At 48.0% G+C, this 22,559-nt stretch overlaps 2 protein-coding genes across 2 annotated transcripts; both read right to left on the reverse strand.

The window, feature by feature from the left end:
- Positions 1-5,815: 5,815 nt before the first annotated feature.
- On the reverse strand, positions 5,816-6,988 carry LOC307066052 (pyruvate dehydrogenase E1 component subunit alpha, somatic form, mitochondrial-like; the record flags this gene model as incomplete). The annotated part of the gene is made up of 2 exons (XM_079723109.1): positions 5,816-6,385; positions 6,479-6,988. 2 exons carry the CDS (start codon positions 6,986-6,988, stop codon positions 5,816-5,818), a joined length of 1,080 nt encoding a protein of 359 aa, XP_079579235.1.
- An 11,242-nt stretch (positions 6,989-18,230) lies between these two features.
- Positions 18,231-22,559, reverse strand: FAM187B (family with sequence similarity 187 member B; the record flags this gene model as incomplete). The annotated part of the gene is given in 3 exon segments (XM_079723125.1): positions 18,231-18,618; positions 21,817-22,343; positions 22,347-22,559. Coding segments are annotated over 3 exon segments (1,095 nt in total). The 5' UTR covers positions 22,527-22,559.

Consider the following 22,559-nt stretch of genomic DNA (forward strand, 5'->3'; position numbering starts at 1 on the left):
GCTTCCTCTATCTGTGCCTATCCATGCATGCTCTCCATCAGTCTGATTTTTTGAAAAGCAAACTATGGTGTTTTCATCAAGTACAATGTATTCAGTATAAAATGAACTTATATACAAAATAGAAACAGACCGACAGGCATAGAAAACAAACTTATGGTTACCAAAGGGGAAATGTGGAGACGGATAAATTTGGAGTTTGGGATTAACATATATACACTACTATATATAAAATAGATAACCAACAAGGACCTACTCTATAGCACAGGGAATTCTACCCAATATTTTGTAATAACCTATAAGAATCTGAAAAAAATAGATATATATGTATGTATAGCTGAATCACTTTGCTGTACACCTGAAACTAACACAACGTTGTAAATCAACTATATTTCAATAAAAAAATACAAAAAATGTATTCAGTATAACGGAATATTCTTTGGGTCCAACCCTCCCACTTTTTCCTGGTGTTAAATCATCCTTTCTTGCGTGTAGTTAGAGCTTTGCAAACTGTGGGTAGTGACTCAATAGTTGCTCACAAGGTCCATTTAGAAGGTCATGACAAGCATTTAAAAAAAATGAAATCAAGGAGAAAAGAAGAGAAATTTTAAAGTATCAGTGTTTGTCTCAGGCTGTCAGGAAGTGTTGTTTTGGGAAACTTTTGTTGTAATCCTGTGTTCCTCCTGAGTTATGATGTAAAGTGAGTTTCTTAGAGTCAAGAAAGTTTGAAAGTCCCTGTGGTTGATAGCAATTTTTAAAATTAATAACTTTGTTTTTTACAGCAATTTTTAGGTTCACAGCAAAATTGAATAGAAAGTACAGGAAGTTCTCATATACTCCATCTCCCCACACAGGTACAACCTCCCCATTCACTAGCAGCATCTCCCACCAGAGCGGTCTTTTTGTTACAATCGATAAATCTACACTGACACATCATAATCACCCAAAGTCCATGGTTTACATTACGGTTCACTCTTGGTGTTGTACATTTTGTGGGTTTGGGCAAATGTATAATGACATGTGTCCATTATTGTAGTATCATTCAAAATAGTTTCACTGCCCTAAAAATCCTCTATGCTCTGTCTATTCATCCCTCCCTTACTCCTCACCCCTGACAATCACCGATCTTTTTACTGTCTCTGTAGTGTACCTTTTCCAAATGTCCTAGAGTTGGGATCATACAGTATGTAACCTTTTCAAATTGGCTTCTTTCACTTAGAAATATGCATTTAAGTTTCTTCCTTGCCATTTCATGGCTTGACAACTCATTTCCTTTTAGTGCTGCATAGTATTCCATTGTCTGCATGTACCACAGTTTGTTAATCCATTCATCTGCTGAAGGTCATCTGGGTTTCTTCCAAGTTTTGGCAATTATGAATAAAGCTGCTATAAACATCTGCGTACAGGATTTTGTGTGGACATAAGTTTTCAGCTTCTTTGGGTAAATACCAGGAAGTACAGTTGCTGGGTTGTATGGTAGAGTATGTTTAGTTATAAGATATTGACAAGCTGTCTTTAAAAATGGCTGTTCCATTCTGCATTCCCACCAGCAATGAATGAGAGTTCCTGTGGCTCCACATCCTCACCTGTATTTGGTGATGTCAGTGTTTTGGATTTTGGCCATTCTGAGAGGTGTGTAGTAGTATCTCACTGTTGTTTTAATTTGCATTTCCTTAATGACATGTGACATGGAGCATCTTTTCATATGCTTATTTGCTGTCTGTATATCTTCTTTGGTGAGGTGTCTGTTCAGGTCTTTTGCCCATTTCAAAATCAGATAGCAATGCATTTTCGTTTGGTAGTTTTGTTTGTTTTCCATGTCTTTACTTGCAATTTTTTTTTCTAAAAGTAAGGACACTATATCAGACTTCACATTTTTGTTGCATGCCATAACAGTTTGTGAAAAAACAAACAAACCACCAACGTCTTAAAAAAAAAAAAACCCTGGCCTTCCCAAGTCCTTGTCTCCCATCCCCCAGGGACCTAAGGGTTAAGACCACTAAGCCCTGAGAGACTGAGAGAGAGAGAGAGAGAGAGAATGTCTTGGAGGCCATGGAACTTCCTGTTCCGCTCCCCCACCTCACCCCTACTCCCCCTGGCGGTGAGCGAGAGCCTTTTCAATTCAGCTGCCCTCACCTGCCGACAGCATGGGCAGGGCAGGGGCTGATACTTGCTGCCTCCATCCTCCCTACATGCAGGGGACAGCCCCTAGCTGGCCCTTGAAAGCTGAAAGGGGAGGAAGGCTGGAGGTGAAGGCCATTGCTGACGTCACATGTCCCGCCAAGAAACCTTTCTCCAGATTATAGTTGGCTGAAAAATTACATCATCCATCACTTCCCATTTACTGCCTGAAACGCTGCACTAACTTTTATTTGCATGAGCTCATTAACCTGCACAGCCATGTGTGTGTGTGTGTGTGTGTGTGTGTGTGTGTGTGTGTGGAGGGGAGTGGAGGAGAGTGGTGATGCTACAGTGAGCTCCACTTTTACAATGAGAGAAATGGTCCCAGTGGGACTTCCCTGGTGGTTCAGCAGTTAGGACTCCACGCTTCCACTGCAGGGGGTGCAGGTTCGATCCCTGGTCAGGGAACTAAGATCCTGTATGGTGCAGCCGAATGGTTAAAAGAAAAAAAAAAGATATGGTCCCAGTGTGAGGAGGTCACTTGAACAGGGTCACACGGCCAGGAAGCTCCAGTCATGGCTGGAATGCGTGCCCGACTCCCTCCCAAAGACTTCACAACAAGCCTGGGCTGGTAATAATAATATCGCTGAGGCTGACCTTATGGGGCACCTACTATGAGCCAGGCTGCATGTGCTCTGTGCGCCTTAGATAGGTTGTCAGAGGTCGTGTCTATTGTTATGCCCATTTTACAGAGGAGGAAACTGAGGTACAGAGAATGCACTAGCGCACTGGGAAGAACAGACAGGGAGCACAGGGGTGTTAATCCCTGGCACTGAGGGGCTCTGAGCTGCTGGATCCTGAGCACTTTGAGCACCTACTCTGTGCCAGGATTTGTGCTGGGCACTGGCGTGAGAGCTGGGACTGCGACAGGCTCATAAAAGTTTCCAAGAAAGGAGGTAAAGCAGGGTGGTGTGATTGGGAAGGGGCTGCCGGGGGTGGGGAGGGGGGCGGTGATTCAGTTGGGGTGGTCCAGATGGGCGGCTCTTAGGAGGGCATACTTGGCTGAGGCCTGAGGGCTAAGAAGGAGATAGCCTCCCAAAGCTCTTGAGGAAGGGTGTTCCAGGCAGTGGGAACAGCCAGCACAAAGGACTGGAGGTGGGAGCAAACTTGGTCTGTTTGAGGAACAAAAAGAGGAAGTGAGGATGCTGTGGGAGAGGGAGAGAGGGAGGAGAGGGGAGGCTTTGCACTGGGAGAGGGTTTCAGGGTAGCCCCAGGAGCCTCGGGAGCAGAGAGAAGGATGTGGGACGTCATCTCCAAGGTAGGGTCCACTGTCCACCCCTCCTCTTGGCTCCTGGGGTGTCTAAACACCCCTTCGCCTCCTCCTCTCAGGCAACGTCTGCACACCCCTCTCCCCCTCAAGGTCTATCCTGGTCCAACCCCAGCTCCCTCATTACTACGAGGGCCCATGGGTTCCTTCTGAGCAGGAAGATGTGCTCTCATATATAGTCCCCACTTGTAGGCATCCATCCATCCATCCATCCATCCATCCCTCCATCCATCCATTAATTCATGTACTTATCCACTCATCCACCAAGCATTGATTTACCTCAGGTCTTTTGCCCTTCTAGGTCTCTTCCCCTGGAACACTGTCTTTTATCCCTCAGAGTTCTGCTTCCAACATCACCTTTTCCAAGATGCCATCCCTGACTGCCTCCAGCTAAGTTAGCCCCTTATCGGCCTGTTGGCAACTTAACTGCTCTTCATGACAAAATAGGATGGGTTGGTACCCCCAAGGGCTGGCTCTCTCTACATAAGAGATATATTAGCCTCGTGGGCATTAATTTCTGCTTCTCTTTTTCTTTTGGAAACCATCCTTTCCTTCTCTTTGTGTGATCTGGATGGGGCCAACCCTGTTCCCCAGCTTCAGAAGTGAGCACATCATCCAAGTAAAGCCAATGAGAGACAGCTGCAGGACTTTTGCCAGAAGTGCTCAGAAAACTGAGTTTTTGTTCTGCCATGGTTACTTATTTGGTAGGCTGTAAGGCTGCAGGTGCTGGGGGAGGAAAGGACCTGATTGAAAATGAAATCAATATTGAAGAAAGTGGAGGTGAGAGAGGGAGAGAGGCACAGTCCTGAGTGTGAGCACCTGGATTCAGCCATACCTGAAATCCATTTCCTGTTGGAGTTCTCCATTCTAAGAATCAATAAGTTCTCTTTGTGCTAAATCTCATTTGGATTTCAGTCACTTGCAATAGAAAGTCTGGTTGATAATAAAGCCTCAAAGATATGCAGACAGTCAAGCTTAGGTACTTTCCCCTTGAGGGATGTGGGTAGGTGCTTCCTTCACTCCTAAGCCACTCCCTCTTTATTTTTATTTTATTTTATTTTATTTTTTTGTTCATTGCAGCTCTATTCACAACAGCCCGGAGATGGAAACAACCCAAGTGTCCATCATCGGACGAATGGACAAAGAAGATGCGGCACACACACACAATGGAATACCACTCAGCCATAAAAAGAAACGAAACCAAGCCACCTGCAATGAGGTGGACAGACCCAGAGTCCGCCACACAGAGTGAAGCAACTCAGAAAGAGAAAGACAAACACCGTACGCTAACACATATACATGGAATTCAAGAAAAAAAATGTCATGAAGAACCCAGGGGCAAAACAGGAACAAAGACACAGACCCACTCGAGAATGGACCTGAGGACACGGGGAGGGGGAAGGGCAAGCTGCGACAAAGCGAAAGAGAGGCATGGACACACATACAGTACCAAACGTAAGGCAGATAGACAGTGGGAAGCAGCCGCATAGCACAGGGAGATCAGCCCGGTGCCCCGTGACCACCTGGAGGGGTGGGACAGGGAGGGCGGGAGGGAGGGAGACGCAAGAGGGAAGGGATGGGGGAACAGATGCACATGTATGACTGATTCACTTTGTTATAAAGCAGAAAGTAAAAAAAAAAAAGATAAAATTGATAAGAATATGCCTTGTATTTAATGTTTGATATGAATGTAAATAGAAAACTATTAAGAAAATAGCTTCATATTTATACTGAATGTATAAATGGAGAAAACTAAGTTATTTGGCCTTTAAAATGAAGTAGTCTTATTTAAAAATCGAATTGTCCTTCCACCCCTGCCTGGTTATAATAAATATTGTGTTTTATTAAGGAGAGGAATGATGGTTCAGTGTGAACAGGCTTCAGCACCAACATGCACACGAATGGGGGCGTGTGTGCACGCTAGGGTACACCAGGTAAGCTGCTGGGCACTGGGAGGGACAGGACCATGATCTCGCCCCACAAAAAGGTGGCAGAGTTGGACAGGCATATAAGGAATTGTTTTCCTTTTAGTAACTAAGAAAGTATTTGTTAAACTAGTATACAACTAAACCAAATAGAACTATTTTAAAGAAGTAATTTGAAGTAGGGTTAAGCAAACTCTTATTACCTATTTTCAACCTACATAACTAAATAACCTTTATAAGATCCATACTATCCTTAAGCTATAACATTAAAAGACATTATATCTTTTAATGCAACACTGTACAAACCACATGCAATTACACTATCTATCTATCTAAATCTACACTTTCTTTCTATGGGTTTTCTTCCTCCTTAACACAGTTGAGAACCCAAAGCATTCCTTACAGTTGCTGCCGAATAGCCCACTGAAGGTGTAACCATCTCGCATTAGCTGATGGACTTAAACTTGATCCACTGGTTTGCACCCCGGACTTCAAAAGGCAGATCGCTGCAGTAGATGTGATAGCCGAGTTCTTCCAAAGGTGGTTCAGGATCAGCTGTAGCAAACTGGGCAGCATCCTCAATTTCTTTCCTCACTTCAACATCAATTTCCTTTAGTTCTTCAACACTGGCAAGATTGCTGTTCACCATCCTATCCTTGAGAAGCATGATAGGGTCACTCTTACTTCTAACTTCCTGAATTTCTTCTCGTGTATGGTAACTGACTCCAGGATCACTCATGCTGTGTCCATGGTAACGGTAAGTCTGCAGCTCCATCAGTATGGGCCCCTTTCCAGATCTACAATAGGCAGCTGCAAATCTTGTGGCCTCCCGGACACACAGGATATCCATTCCATCTACCCTCAGCCCAGGAATGAAGTTGCCTCTCTTGTAGTAATCAGTGCTGGCTGCTGCTCTCTCCACAGATGTTCCCATCCCATAGCGGTTATTCTCACAGATGAAAATACAAGGCAATTTCCACAAAGCCGCCATATTGTAAGCTTCGAATATCTGACCCTGATTAGCAGTGCCATCACCATACAAAGTCAAACAGATTTCATCTTTTCCGTTATACTTACAGGCCAGAGCAATCCCAGCTCCCAGGGGCACCTGAGCTCCCACGATGCCATTGCCCCCGTAGAAGTTCTTGGCGTACATATGCATTGATCCTCCTTTTCCTTTAGCACAACCTCCTCTTCGTCCTGTAAGCTCTGCGAGAATTGCTCGGACAGAAAGCCCACGAGTAAACGTAAAGCCATGAGCCCGATACGCTGTGATCAGATGGTCTGTGGGGTTTATGCCGGCCTCCAGGCCCACACAACAAGCTTCCTGACCATCACACAAGTGACAGAAACCACGAATAATTTTCTGTTTATATAGCTGATCTGCTTTTAACTCCATTCGACGAACAGTCTGCATCATTCTGTAGTATTTGAGCCCATCCTCCCTGGTGAGCACCGTAGTGACAGGAGGGCCCTCTTCCAGCCGGTGAAGATCACATTTCTTAATTTCAAATGTAGCATCATTTGCAAAATTACGGGATGCCACCAGCACTCTGCTTGCCGGCTTCTGGGCGACGCCCGACAACACGCGGGAGACGGCGGCAAGCATCTTCCTCATGGAGTGCGGGCAGTGGCGGCAGCGGCGGCTCGCTGCGACCCAAGCAGCGCAGCCCAGGTGCCTCCAAGTCTCCTTCAGGCTCCCGGAGCGGACGCTACCACTCGCCACTCCCTCTTTAGAAGCTCCTATTTTATGAGGCTTGAGCGTTTGAGGTTCGTTCAACCTGAGAGAGAAAAGAAGAATCAAAGTGGCAGGCCAGAGGTGGGGTGACTCTAGAAGCAAGCATGAAACCAGCAGCAAGAACTAGGAATCTTCATTATTAATAAGCAAATGCATTGTCCTTCCTTCTTTTTTAAGAAAATTATTTATTTTTGGCTGCATTGAGTCTTTGTTGCTGCGCACGGGCTTTCTGTAGTTGCAGCAAGCGGGGGCTACTCTCCGTTGCGCGGGCTTCTCATTGCAGTGGCTTCTCTTGTTGCGGAGCATGGGCTCTAGGCACGCGGGCTTCAGTAGTTGTGGCTCGCGGGCTGTAGAGCACAGGCTCAGTAGTTGTGGCGCACGGGCTTAGTTGCTCCGTTGCATGTGGGATCTTCCCGGACCAGTGCTCGACCCCATGTCCCCTGCATTGGCAGGCGGATTCTTAACCACTGTGCCACCAGGGCAGTCCCTTCCTTCTTCTTTGTAGGGAGAGCCCTGATTTTATTAGCTTGTTTATTAGCCCTGTCCATGTGTTCAGAAAAAGTGGTCTAAGCCGGTCCCAGCTCTCCAGCCTTTCTGATTAGTTCTGAAAGGGGCTGTGACACACTACTGGCCAAGATAATGTGAGGGGAAGTCAGTTGGGGAGTGGTTAGCTCCCAACTGAGGGGAAGTGGGGTGTGCAGACGTTGCCTGAGAGGGGGAGGTTTCTGGAGTAAACTTTTTTCTTTAAGAAGTAGTGCATGGGAAAGAAACTTCCCTCTTCTGCCTTGCACAGAAAGTGGGGCAATGTGAGGAGGCATTAACTGCCTTGGAATTTGATTCTTTTAGACTCTTAGTCTAAAGCAAAGTCATAAGAGAGTCTATGTTTTGTTTTCCCCTCCCTCCATGTGAGAAAAGAGGGGGTGGTAATAACATTCTTCTGGTTTAACAAAGAAAAAGCTCATAAATATTTCTTTTTCAGAATCTACATGCCAATTTAAGTATTATTCCCAGGACAATAAATTATTAAGTAGGACAAGAAATCAGACTTACAGATTTTGGAAAGTTAAAATTTTCTTTCATGGGATGTTCTAATCACCTCTGAAGCCCCTATGGCCTACAAAGGATATTTGTATGAGGGGTTTAATGATGCTGAGGAGTGTCTGATTTTCTGCAGCTGCAAAGAAAGATACTTTTCCCGCTTATCTTTCTGTATTTTTTTTCCACTGGCACTTAGAAGAGCCAACAGCCTCAAAGCCAAGGTCAAGAATTCCAGTGGTTAGTACCAAGAACAAAATCAGAGAGGCTAAATACTTAAAATATGGGGGGAAAGTGGGTGGAGTAGGATTTTAGCAAAAGGAGGTTATAATGTTTGTAAAGTTGTAATGTTTTGTATCTATAGGAAATGAAGGCTGGAATAGTGGCAGCCATGTTGCCACCTTGAGGCATGACATTGCCAACATGCCAGGGAATCTTAGTCCGTGAGGATACCATTCAACTGAGGCACTGACCTCTGTAGAGCCTCCCTACCTTGGTGGAACTAGTTGTTTTGTCAAATAATAAAGGCTTTTATTTTTAAGATGTTTGGAATTTGTTCTTCCCTTACTTCAGCCAATAACATCTTATGCAGTACATCCAGGATAAGTGATGCACACGAGATGGCACAGGAACTTAAACAGTATAGCTCATTCAGTGCTCAGACCACCACCTTCAGCAGAATGGTCCTGGCTGTCAACACTGGGAGACCCTCATCCTCTCCAGTCCCAGGCACTGCTGGCATCATGGTGTTGACTATGGTCCCATATTCTGTAGAAGGGAACAGTGAATTTTTTTCAGCTCTAGCTACTAACCCACAAAATTTAATTAAGATCACTCCCAGAACATACATGTATCAACCTTGATAATGTAATGGTAAATGTATAAAAATATTAGAACCATGATTGCTTTGGGGGCTGGAGTAGGGGTAAAAGGGAACTTTATGGGATGATGGACGTGTTTTTTATCTTAATAGGGGTTTGTACTGCACAGTATATGAACTAGTCAAAACTCTGCAAACGTTTAAAATGTGTGCATTTCACTGTATGCAAATTTTACCTCATTTTTGAACTGTAAACACTGAACTCTAGTTAGTGACATGAATGCTAAAGTGTTTAAGGGTTAAGAGTACTGATTTCCGGGGACTTGCCTGGTGGTTCAGTGTTCCACTGCAGGGGGCACATGTTCCATCTCTGGTGGGGGAACTAACATCCCACATGCATGGTGGGCCAAAAAAAAAAAGAGTACTGGTGTCTGCTTTCAAATACTTCATTATAAGTTATTTAAAAGTCCATCAAAGAAACCATATGGATTGATGAATAAATAGAGGGAAAGACAGGTATACGATAAGGCAAATACAGAAAAATGTTAACAACTGTAGAATCTAGATGAGGCGTATATGCGTGTTATGGTAAAATGCATTTAACTTTTCAAAACTTTTTTGAAAGTTTTCATAATTAAATGTTGGGGGAAAAGTTAAAGCCTAGGCAATTAGTTCCACTGCTGTGGCAGATACCTAAAGTAATGGTGGCTCAAATCAGGCAGAATTCTGGATCTTTCTTGGTGACAGCCCAGTTGGCCCTTTTCTCCTGCTGCAGTGTCACCCACGGATGCTGTCCTCAATGGCTAATGACTGCCATGCCCACATTCCAGGTCAAGGGAGAGAAAAGGTAAGAAGAAATGGAGATCTTTGTTACTGAGAGTTAGAAAGATAACTAATAGAGAAACCAAAAATGATGAAGATGATTATAACACCAACAACAGCCAAGGCCCTGTTCTAAGGATGTCACATGAATGACTTCATTTGCTCCTCAAGCAAACTTACGAGGTAATAATATGGGTAATAATAACTTATGAGGTAGGTACAGTTATTATTCTCATCTACGGATGTGGAAACTGAAGCCCCGGGAGGTTGAGTGGTATCATTACATCCTCATCTTCCAGGGCAGGAAGTCGACAGAGAATGACTTTGTGGGTAACACTGATGAATCAAAAGCCAGAGGCATAAACATCTTGTTAAGAGATGTGGAAACTGTGACAGAGGAGGAACAGCAGAAACCGTGACTACCGCTGGCCCCTGGAGGGAGGAAGCCGTGGAGGGGGAAGTTCCGGGGTGGGGGCTGGGTGGGGTGAGGGGACAGGGCACTGCCGCAGCCGCCGCGGGAAATGAGGCCCGGAAGCTATGAATCGCAGAATCTGGCAGCCTCCGCTCATGCGATCCCAAGTGTCTGCACCGCTCATTCGTGTGAGCGTCCACACGCCGCTGATGGTATCTGGGAAGAGAGGGTGACAAAACGAGAGCTGATGATGGGGCTTTGGAGGTCCCCATTGGAGGCTGGACAGCCTGACAGCAGGGAAGGCCCAGCCTGGAAGCATGTGGCCAGGAGTAGTCCACGTGGGTAAACCCACAGGGCTTCGTCCGGTGTCCTGCTCAAGCTCTCCAAAGCCAGGGTTGAATAACAATGGCGTCAGCTACCACAGCAAACACTGACGAAGTGTGTGTTGGCCCAGGCACTGTTCTAAGCACTATACACATATCAATGCATTTGATCCTTCCAACAATAAGGATGGGGAGGGAAACTGAGGCACAGAGCAGCACTTCCCCGCACCCCCCTGAAGAGCCATCACACTGGGGGCCACAAATGATCACTGCAGAGTAAGAATAAACCAAACGTCAGCTTCCTTCAAAGCTGGACACTTTCTTGATTTATTTCTGGTGCCCTCTCTTGAATATCAGTCACAGTGACGGGATCATCGGCTGGGGCAAGTGCTGAGAGCATCAGTGGCAGGAGGGTGGCAAATCCTAAGTGCACCAGGAGACGCAGCCTGGGGGAGCCACTTGGCATTCTAGCTGATGTGTGTGGATTACTCGCCTGATCTGTGACATGGGGCTATGAATAGCATTTATTAGAGAGTCGGCTGAGGCTGGTGAGTTTCTGTCTGTGGAGGGCAGAGGGCACACCTGATCTCTCTCTCTAATGCTACCTACTGTGTTATGATGATTGCCTTGATAAAAGGACATAAAGAAGAAAGAGGAAAACATGTTAATCTCGAAGAGGAAGGGAGAGTGTGGGGAGGAAGGGGTGGGTGAGGAAAGAAGAAAGTGTGAGGTGCTACAGTGTTCCAAAGATTCCCAGGGACACCTGAGGGAAGAGTTTTGTCCTCAGAGGACTTGTTGGCAGGGTCCCGACCAGGCAGCCAAGGAGGTTTTCTGGGTGGGTTGAGTCCTTCTGGATTCCATTCCCAGCCCTGTCATGTCCCATCTATGAGGGACGAGAGAGGCTTGGCTTCCCCAGGACCACAAGTGGTCACAAGAATATGAGAGGCCGCATGGCGAAGTGCACTCGCTGTCGTTGCTAAGGGACGGGTGTCCTCACCTGGATTCTGCTCCTGGGATGTTACTACACTTACCCAGTTCTCAGGCGGCAGGCAAATCAAAAGGCTATAAATAGTTTCTCATAAATGCATTAAATAGGACTTGGCATCTTGGCCAGCCTCCCTGTCAGGGCAGTCGGTGGGCAAGGGTTGTTTTGCAGAGGTCTAACGGGTGTCAAAGTCATGGGCTCCAACCCCCAACTGCCCCGTGACACCAGGTGTTGTCCTTCCCACCCCACGCCCGCCTCGGGACTGCCTCACATGGCCTCTCTTGGCCACTGCCTGTTTGTCTGGACTCAGCCCTCTGGCCCAGCCTGCATTAGGTCAGTCTGTTCACACGTGGGTTCTGGGAAGGCTGTGCCAGGCGGCGGGCGGAGGGGAGAGGAGGGAGGGGCAGACCCAGCTGGTGAGCGCTGGGCTGTCCTGGGGCCTCCCTCCATCTCACTGCATCAAGTTCTCAGAGGCTGACCTCACCCCTGGCTCAGGAGTGGGACCCTAAAGGCAGCAGATACAGATTCTGGACCCTACTCTCTGGATTCAAGTTTCAGTTGCCCCACCTGTGACCTTAGGGTTCTCTATCTTCTTATTGCCTCAATTTCCCCATCTGTAAAATGGAAATAATAACAGTGCCTACCCCATACGGTTGCTGGAAGGATTACATGGATATTATTATTATTATTATTATTATTATTATTATTATTATATTCTGATGTTCCAGACAGTGTCAGGCAGTGTCAGAGTATCTGTTGTGAATAGCGTTTGCTGTTATTACTACTTTCCCACCAGACTAGGTAAGTAGTTAAGAGCAAAAACTCTGGAGCCAACCTGGTTGGGTTCAGCTCCCAGCCCCACCACTTATTACCTATGTACCCTTAGACATGGATCTTAACCTCTCTGGGCCTCAGTTCCTTCATCCGTAAAATGGGGCTGATGATTATGCCTAATAGGGTGTTGTGAGGAGTGATAAGTTAATACTTGCTAAGTACTTAGAACAGCACCTGGCACACAGCAAGTGCTCCATTGTTGCTATTGTTACAGGAGGTCTGCTCTCTTTCCATTGAGGTTGCTAAGCTGCTGTGATGTGATTCTGGAGTGGCCCTCATCTATTCTTGGGAAGCATTGCTTGAGGATTGAGGCAGCACAGAAAAAGGTGGAGTAGAGAGATGAAGGAAGACAATATTGGAGTATGTCTTTGGAGCACCTGGATCTAACTGTGCCTGAAGCAGGACCTACCTGCTGGACTTCTTATTCCATGAACCAATAAATTCCTTCTTAGCTTAAACCACTTTGCTTGGATTTCTGTTACTTGCACTTAAATGTGTTCTAATACAGAAAGCTATTGAAAGGCTCAAATAACAGATAGGGAAGATATTAGAGGAGGTGGAGAAGCTAAAGAAAGGACAGAAGTGATACACCTTGAGAAGAGAAGGCTGTGTGGAAGCAGTCATCCTGGGTTAGAATCCCAGCTGTGTTACTTACTGCCCTTGGTAAAGTGATTACATAATGGTCGTAATACTTCACTCCTTTATATATACATACTTACAGTGTGACTTTGTCACTCTTCCCATCAGGAGATGTAGTCTATTCCCCCACCCCTTGAATCTGGGCTGACCTTGTAACTTGTTTTGGCCAATAGAACATGGTGAAAGTAATGCTTAGGCTTCAAAAAGCCTTCCAGCTCCCGCTTGCTCTCTTGGACTCTTGCCATGACCTTGTGAACATGTCCGGGCTAACCTGCTGGAAGATAAGAGACTGGAGGTTCCCCAACAAAATGCCATTTATCCCCCTGAAGCAGAGCCATCTACCCACCCAGAGCTGACCACAGATGCATGAATGAGTCCAGCCAAGACCCTAAGAACTACCCAGCTGAGCCCAGCCTATACTACCAACCTACAGACTGAAGAGAGAAATAAATAATTGTTGTATTAAGCTAATGAGTTTTGGGTGGTTTCTTACGTAGCAGTAGATAACTGATATCTTGCCCAGGGGCCTCCCCCAAACCTGACCTTCAGGTCACATGGCAAGCCAAGTCCACCCTGTCCCAGTCTCTGGTCATGTGCTAGTTCTGAGCCTGGACTTCAAGAGGCCTTGTGGCTTCTATTCACTTTCTTGGACCCCTGCCACCACCTTGTAGACAAGCCTGGGTTGGCCTGCTGAAGAATGAGAGATCACGTGCAGGACAGCCCAGTTTCCCCAGCTAATGGCACCTGGTCCAACCTACAGACAGCCACCCCCCAAACATGTGAGAAAGCTCAGCCAAGATCAGCAGAGCCAACCCCAGCCCACTGATGATCAGAGAAGCACGAACGATCGATCCCATCTGAGACCAGAAGTGCTACCCAGTTGGTTTGTAGACTTGTAAGCAATAATGAATGCTTACTATTTTCAATCTCTGATTTGGGGTATGTTTTGTTTTGCAGCTGTAACTGATACACGAACTTTGTATCCGTGGGCAAGTGAATTCACCTCTCTGGCCCTTGGTTTCCTCCCGTGAAAAATAGAGCTATCACTACATGCCTATCAAAATGGCCAAAATCCAGAACATTGAACCATTATGTAAACTATGGGTGATTATGATGTGTCAGCGTAGGTTCATCATTTGTAACAGATGGACCCCTCTGGTGGGAGATGCTGATAATGGGGGAGGCCATGCATGTGGGGGGCAGGGGTATATGGGAAATCTCTGTACTTTCCCCTCAGTTTTGCTGCGAACCTAAAACTGCTCTAAAAATGGTCTTTTCAAAATTATAATATGGAAAGGAAAAGGTAGAAGAAGATGGCTAAAGATGGAATATGGGGCATGTTGTGTCTTACACTGCACTTGGAGGTGTGGGGAAGAGGTGGCATTTCTCCTGCTAGGTGATGAAAGCTTCTCATTGTCCAGTTGGCTACATGGAGAGTGGCTGCTACTCCCTGCTCCAACCTGTGGGCTGCCCCCACCTCTACCTGCAAGGAGCTCTACCTTGTCAGAATTACCTTTTTCAATGAATATCAGATCATGTCCCTCCACTGCTCAAAAGCCTCCCATGGCTCCCATCTCACTTCAAATAAAGTCCAAAGCCCTCACCTTGGCCCACAGGGCCCTACATGATCTGGCCCCTGGCTACCTCCTTGGTAGTCCTCCATCCACTGCAGACACCCACCCAGAGCCCTTATAAATGCTACCTCTGCCTGGAATTGCTTATGGTAGGCTAAATAGTGGCCCCTCAAAGAGGGTCACTCCTAATCCCCAGAACCTGTGAATATGTTGCCTGACATGGTGGAAGGGACTTTGCTGGTGTGACTAAGCTAAGGATCTTGAGATGGAGAGATTATTTTGGATTATTGGATGGGCCCAATATAATCACAAGGGTCCTTCCAAGAGAGAAGCTGGAGAGTCAGAGAGAGAGAGAGAGAGACATTTGAAAATACAGTGTTGTCGGCTTTAAGCAAAAGGATTCTCCGCTTCAAGCCTCTGGAGGAATCCAGTTGCTGACACCTTAATTTTAGCCAAATAAGACCCATTTTGGACTTCTGACCTTCAGAACTATAAGATTATAAATGTGTGTTGTTTTAAGCCATTAAGTCTGTGGTAATTCATTACAGCAGCTATAGGACACTAATACACCCTTCCTCCAGATCCCTACTTGCCCAGTTTTTTGTTATTCGGGCTCATCTGAAATGTCATCTCTTCAGAGAAGCTGTCCTTGGCTACTCCAGCTAGCAAATATTTGTTGAATGAATAATCAAAAATGGAAATATACACTTGACCCCAATCAAGGTTGAAGCAAGACCTCACAAACTAACAGCCATGGGCTGAATTCAGCCTGAAGATATGTCTCATTTGGCTGGCACTGTGTTTGAAAACATTTTTGAGCCAACATTCATAAATTGGATAGTTTCACTCAAACATCTCAATCTCTAGAATCACATGGAACTTTCAGAAGTACCAGGCCCGTCAACCTGGGGTAAGAACCCCTACATTGCAGCAGCCTCCTAAGGCCTTTTCCCTGACTTATGTTTCCTTCTTGGCTCATGGGGGCCACTGAGTTAGCAACGTTGGTGTCTCAGTTAAGGATTCCCTAAAAGCAAATATGAAAATAGAACATATCAATGAGGAGATAGAAGATCCTATAAAGAACAACCAGATGGAAATGTTAGGACTAAAATATACAATAACCTAAGTAAAAGGCTCACTGGACGGACTGAACAGCAGAATGGCTATGACAGAGGAAGAAGTCTGTGAACTTGAAGACAGATCCGTAAATATTCTCCAACCTGAACAGCAGAAAAGATTGGAGGAAAATTAACCAAGTCTCAGGGACCTCAGAGACAACAGCAGCTCTAAATTCATGTCTCTGGAGTCCCAGGAGAGGGGAGGGAATGTGGGGCTGAAACAATATTTGAAGAATATTTTCTTGGGAAGCAGAGGTAAGAGACAGTGAGGTGGGGCAGCGGGTAAGCTGATAAAAGGTGCCCTAATGAGCTGGTTGTAGCTGTGCACACTAGCATCACTGGGGACCCTCCTGGAGAAGGTGTGGAATGTGCCTCTGAGTTGTACCATCAAGGGCTGGGGAAGCTGGATGTCCACCCTCCCACTCCCACCCTTCATGAATATGGATTTCTCCTGGGAGCACTGACGGCCTGGCTCTCAGCCTGCCCCACACCTGGCTCAGCAGGCTTCTGAGGGGAGTTAGGAAGTCACTGGTGCCTTCAGGAGCCATCCATGTGACAGCTGAAGCTTCAGGGGACTTCATGGTGGGCTGGGGGATATGACTGGGTGTTATCAGTTGCCTATCGCTGCATAAAAAATTGCCATACATTTAGTAGCTTAAACAGCACACATTTATGATCCCCTAGTTTCTGTGGGTCAGGAGTCCAGATGTGGCTTGGCTGAGTCCTCTACCCAGGGTTTACAAGGCTACAGTCAAGGTGTTGGTCAGGACGTGTTCTCATCTGGAGGCTCAACTGGAGAAGAATCTGCTTCCAAACTCATTCGAGCTGTTGGCAGACTTCAGTCCCTTGTGACTGTGTGATAGAGGTGGTCACCCTCAAAGGGTGAACACTTGCATCTCCCAGAGGCTGCCCACAGCTCCCTGCCAAGTGGGTTTCCTCAACACAGCTGCCTACTTCATCAAGCCAGCAAGCCTCTCCTGCTCTAGCTGGCTGAGACAGAGTCTTAGGTGATGTAACCTAATCAAAGGAGCAACACCCAACACCTTCATAATATTCCACTGGTTAGAAGCAAGTCACAGGTGCCATCTACACTGAAGGCGTGGGTAGTCACAGAAAGGCACGGACACCAGGAGTTGGGAATCACTGGGGTCACCTTAGGGTCTGCCCTCCACAGTAGGGCACTGACAGCCTTGGTGTGGGTTGGGTGGCCTTCAGTGCTGTGCAGACAGGCCTGGGCATTGGACCCATGGGACCAATGGCTCTGGCTGTTCCACTTCCAGCTCCTACACAATGGGCTGCTGTGGATACAGGGCCCTGGGGGTTTCCTGGGGGCCGCCCAGAGGTCTTCTTTCACTCTTCCATTGCTGGCCCCTCCCCAACTTCACTATGTGACCTCAGGCAGTTTGCTTGAGCCCTCTCTGCCTTAGTGTTCTCAGATACAAAAAGAAGTTCATAGTAACCCCAGCCTCATGGGTGGCTGTGAGGACATAACGTTTGCAAAGGGTGTGCGTTCTGACCATGCTAGGAGATCCCCAAATGTTTGCTATTTTTGTCGTTATTCTCTGCTTCTGCTTCCCAATGGACCCCCTTTAGTTCTCCATGGACATTTCCTCTTTCTGCAGGAATCTTTGCATCTCTGGGCACATGAAGCCTTAGGTGTTTTGGCAATGGTGTCTGGGATGTGAGGGGTGAGTGCTTCCCGCTCCTCGGGGGCAGAAGTTCTGGAAGTTTCCGATCTGCCTTGTTGCTTCACAATGGAATAGCAGGGCCATGAATTTTACAAGGCATTAATATTTTACGTCTGACACTTGCACCCTGCTAAATAGTGTATAACATTTTGGGGAACAGCTGGGACTGGTGATACCCACAGGTCAGCTGGGCCAGGCCTGGTGCCTTGTCCCAGTGGAGGGGCCTGTCTCCCCTTTCTGGGGTGTCTGAGGGAGCTCTCTCCACTGCAAGAACCAGGAAGGGTGATGCGTGTCTGCTGCCCGGGCCACCACTCTGGTGGCACCTCTAACTTGGGGAGCTATGGCGAGGCCTGGAGGCCCTAGGCACCACTGAGGCAAGGTGGGAGCAAGGGACGGGCAAGGAAAGGCAGCAGCCCGGTGCAGATCTGGGGGGTCTGAGGGTGACCCGCTCCCATCCCCTGTCCCCGCCCTCGTCCTTGGGAGAGCAGTGAGTGAAGTGGCTACAATGTACACACCCAGAGACTCGTCCCCCAAAATGGCCTCATTGCACCCCTCCCTTCCTCCTGGTGAGGAGCACGAGGCTTGAGCCAGGCAACCTGGGTTTGAACTGGCGCCCTGCCTCCCTTCCAATGACTAGACAGGTAGTCTAGCCTCAGTTTCCTTATCTGTGGCATGGGGATTGCGAATGAGTTAACAGAGCAGGACCCGGACCAGGGAGAGGTCAGTCACCCTTGGCTGTGGCCCCGAGTCTGTTTTGGTCCACACACATTCAGAGTGGGAGGTGTGGGTGGGCCCAGGGCGGGAGCTACGGGAGGACAGGTGAGGCGATGAAGGCGCAGGGGGCCAGGTCTCCTGGGCCCCGAGGGCTCGCTTTATTTCACCAGCAACACCTGGTTTCTCTTCCTGCCCTGGGAAGGGTGGAAGAGTTTGAGCAGCACCCCAAGCAGGCCCAGGACTGTGCCCACTAGCAGCATCAGCCTCAGCCCCTTGAGGACAGAGTCAGCCTTTCCTTTCTGGGCCTCCTCTACCTCCGGCTGTTGTCCAAAGTCTTCTGTGCTCAGAGACGCCAGTATATCCAGATCGGACTTGGGGTTGAATTGAGCCGAGAGCTCCTGCTGCACGAAGCACTTATACGTGGCTGGCTGGAAGACCTGCAGCCGATTGCCGCCGTTGGACGTGTCCAGGACAGTGCTGACAGCCTGGCCCGAGAGCTGGTCCTTCCAGGTCAGGGGGATGTTGTCGGCTTCCCAGATGGTGGGCCTGCAAAGGAGGACAAGGTCAGCTGCAGCGTCCCAGAGAGGAAGGGGGGACCGATGTCTGAAAAGAGGTGGAGACGGCAGCACCCTTCTCCCTTCTTCCTGGGAACAGCAAACAGAGCACCCCCTCCAAGGAGAGAGACCCAGCAGTGAGTAAGGGGAGGATGGGGGCTGGAAGGCTGGGAGTTCTCAGAGCCCTGCCCCTTACTGCCCTGGCCACTTGGCCAAATGCCTCTATAGCTCTTTGAGCCTCCATTTGAAGGCTCAAAGAAACCAGGGGGTGTCATGACTGCCACAGCCTCAGAGGGTTATTTGGAGGAATTAGCAAGGACGCTCCCTAATTGATGTGTGGCCCCCCTTTACCTGCCTGGCCCCATTTCCTCTGCTCTCCCTCATTCACTCTGCTCCAGCCACACCTCCTAGAGGTTCCTCTGACATGCTGGACACAGTCCTGCCTCAGGGCCTTTGCCCTGGCTGTTCCCTCGGCCCGAAACGCTCTCCCTCAGCGCACAGGGCTCTCTCACCTTCTCTCAGTCTTGGCTGATGGCACCTTCTCAGAGACACTTTCCCTGACCTCCTTATTTAAAACTTTCACCTCCCTCACTCCCATTCCCCCTCCTTCATCACCATCTAAAATACTGTGTGTTTCCTTCCAACTTTGTTCATGTTGCTGGCAGAATTCAGTTCCTTGCGGTTGTAGGGTTGTAGGATGCAGGTCTCCGTTTCCTTGCTGCTTGTCAGTTGAGGATGCTGTCAACCCCTCCAGACCACCAGCAGCTGTTCTTTTGAGTTGTATTTCATTTGCTAAATTTTATTGAGTTTTTCCAACAATGTTCATAAGTGAAGTTGGTTTATAATTTTCTTGTGGCAATTATAAAGAAGTTTATACTTAACATATTTTTAGTACAGATACTTATATGATGGTGATAAATGATTATTACAATAAAGTATTTTTTTCTACCAAAAATCTAATCTAATCTAATCTAATATAAACTGTGTTTCATTCATGTAATTGGTTTATGAGAGCAGGTATCTTTTTTTTACATCTTTATTAGAGTATAATTGTTTTACAATGGTGTGTTAGTTTCTGCGAGCAGGTATCTTTTTCAGTTTTGTTCTTCACTGCATCTCCGGTACCTAGAACAGTGCTTGGCTTGTAAATGCTCAGGGAAAACTGTGATAAGTGAATACGTGAATCAGGCATATAACACACCCATTGTGGCTGGGAAACAGAGGGGACTGTCCACAGACAACACTGACAAGGCCAGTGATCATAAAAGCAATAGTAACACCTATTAGAGTGTGGAACCCCGTGTCAGACACTGTCGTAAGTGTCTTTACAGGAATTTGCCCCCTTAGAGATCACAATGACCCCAAGAGGCCAGGGCCAGCAAGACCTCTGTACTTCCCAAATTCATGTCCTAACCAGAACCTCAGAAGGTGACCTTATTTGGAAATAGGGTTGTTGCAGATGTCATTAGTTCAGATGAGGCCACATTGGAGTCAGGTGGGCCCTAAATCCAATATGATCTGTATCCATATAAGAAAAGGAGAAGAGACACAGAGATACAGACACACGGGGAGAATGCCAGGTGGTGACAGAGGCAGAGGCTGGAGCGATGCAGTTACAAGTCAAGGTAGGCCAAGAATTGCCGGCCACCACCAGAAACTAGGAAGAGACAAGGAAGGATTCTACCCAGCATCTCAGAGGGTACAGGGCCCTGCGGACACTTTGATCAGACTTCTAGGCTGCAGAACTGTAAGAGAAGAAATTTCTGTTGGTTTAAGCCACCTGGTTTGTGGTACTTTGTTATGGCGGCCGTAGGAAACTAATACAACCCTTATTCTACAGATGGGGAAGCTGAGGCCCAGAGAGAAGCCACCGGCTCAAAGTCACACAGCAGGAAAGTGCCAGGGCTAGGACTGGAACCCAGGCCTGGCTGAATCCAGAGCCCGAGACAGAAATCTCACATGAAATTCTACTCCCCTCAGCTCCCTAGAGACCTGGCAATTCTTGAAGCCTCACTGACCTCTCTTCTTAAGTTCCTTGTGATGGGCACTTGGGTGCTCCTTATCTGGCAAAGACACAGAGTAGGTGTCCCGGTCTAGTTGGGAGGAGGGGTCACATGCACATTCCTGCATTTCTGAATTGTGGGCTTTTTTAAGGAAGCAGGTGTTACTTTTATACTTTGAGGAGGAGGAAGAAAGGAGAAAGGGAGACAAAAAGATATAGAGAGAAAAAGAGAAGAATAGAAGTGACAGCTGGGATGAGCGAGGGAAAGAAAACCAGACGGAGGCGGTGAGGCCAGATTCCACAGAGCCTGTGGCTGCAGAGGCCCCAAGAGGTTGCTCCGGCTCCCCGCTTGCAAGGAAGAGGCTGCCACTGGCAAGCGGGGAAGGAGGGCAAGAGGGTCCCCATGGCCAAGTATGTGAGCTGTGGGGTCTGCGCTGCCACCTCCCACCACGGATTCCCCCAGGCAAGGACTGCACCCTTCTGAGCTGCAGTTTCCCCATCTATAAATGGGCCTCCTTGGAGTTTATTAAGAGAGTTTGCCCAGGAACCAGCCCATGGGGAAAGCGCAGCACTGTGAGTGGTTGTAGTTCGTATTACTGGGGTAGGGGCAGGTGGGCTGGGGAAAATGAGAGGACGGGGAGATTTCCCAGGGGCTCCAGGCAGGAAGACAAGAACATGAATGGGAGCGCCGGGGCACCCGTCTTGATGGCATCCCTGGGGCACCGTCCTCTCCTCCCGGGCTTGCTGACCTTCCCAGATGAGTCTGAGGCCTCAGAGTCTCACAGCTTCCCAGGCTACCCCCAGCACAGCCCCATCATTTGCCTGGGCTTCTCCCATCCCAGCCCTGACCACCCTGGGCCGTCTCCCCGCTGGGCTGGGAGCTTCCTAAGGGCCAGGCCTGCAGCTGCCTGACGACTGCCGTGTCCATAGCGCCACCCAGCACAGGGCTGGACACGGAGTCAGCTGAGCGCTCCCTCTGTGTTAGCTGTCCCTGTTCTACCTGTGTGTGACTTAGTGGGCACCAGGAGATTCTTGCCAAAGGAATATCTAAAGAAGCCAGTGGAGAGAGCCTGCGGGGCTGACCCACGTAGAACCCCTCCCTCTCTGCACAGATTAACCCACAAAGGCTCCCAGATGGGGAGAGCCTGGCAAGGGGCCAAGGGCAGGGCCGGAACTCGCTTCCATCACCTGTAGATGGATCCTAAGGGGCAGGTGAGCCATGCAGATCCCGATTTCTCATTGAGCTTGAAGTTGTCAAAAGTGACGTATTCCACATTTGATGACGTGCACTGGACGTGGCAGGCTTCCACCTGCATCTCAGGCCACATGCGGCTGGACCACAGATTCACATCTCCCAGATAGAGCCAGCAGGGCATGGGCGTTTTCAGGGGCTCCTCGATGTAGCAGTACCCCAGGCGTTTGCGCTCACCTGGATCCCCACAGTGGTTACAGTCCTGCCAGGGCTCCCAGTGGGTGAAGATGAGCTCCTTGCCACCCAGAATCAGGGTCTCATTCTGCAGGGGCTCTTGGCCCAGGTCTTTGTGTGTGATATGTATGGTTTCAATATCCTGGAAGTCAATTTCGTACTGTACCACTTTCTTGCCATCCTTGTCCTGGCAGTTGTAGAAGCCTGTCTGCAAGGGCAATGGATTTCTAATGAGAAGGCTGCCATCGGGCATTGTTTCCATGTTGGAGTTAGTGAAGGGGTTGTTGGTTCAGGTGGTCTTGACTGGTAGGAAGAAGAATTGCCACTGTGCCCTAGAGGCATTGCAGTGCAGGAAGATATCATTGTTTGAGAGTAGGGCCAGTTGGCAATGCCGATTAGGACAGCTGATGGAAAAGTGTGACCTCAGCACCGGGACAGCAAAGCTGAGCAGCAGCCACAGGGTGGTCAGCATGGTGGACTGGGACTGTGGCAGTGGGCTGGGCAC

The sequence above is a fragment of the Hyperoodon ampullatus genome (genome assembly GCF_949752795.1).
Source record: "Hyperoodon ampullatus genome assembly, chromosome: 18".
Classification (NCBI taxonomy): Eukaryota; Metazoa; Chordata; class Mammalia; order Artiodactyla; family Ziphiidae; genus Hyperoodon; species Hyperoodon ampullatus.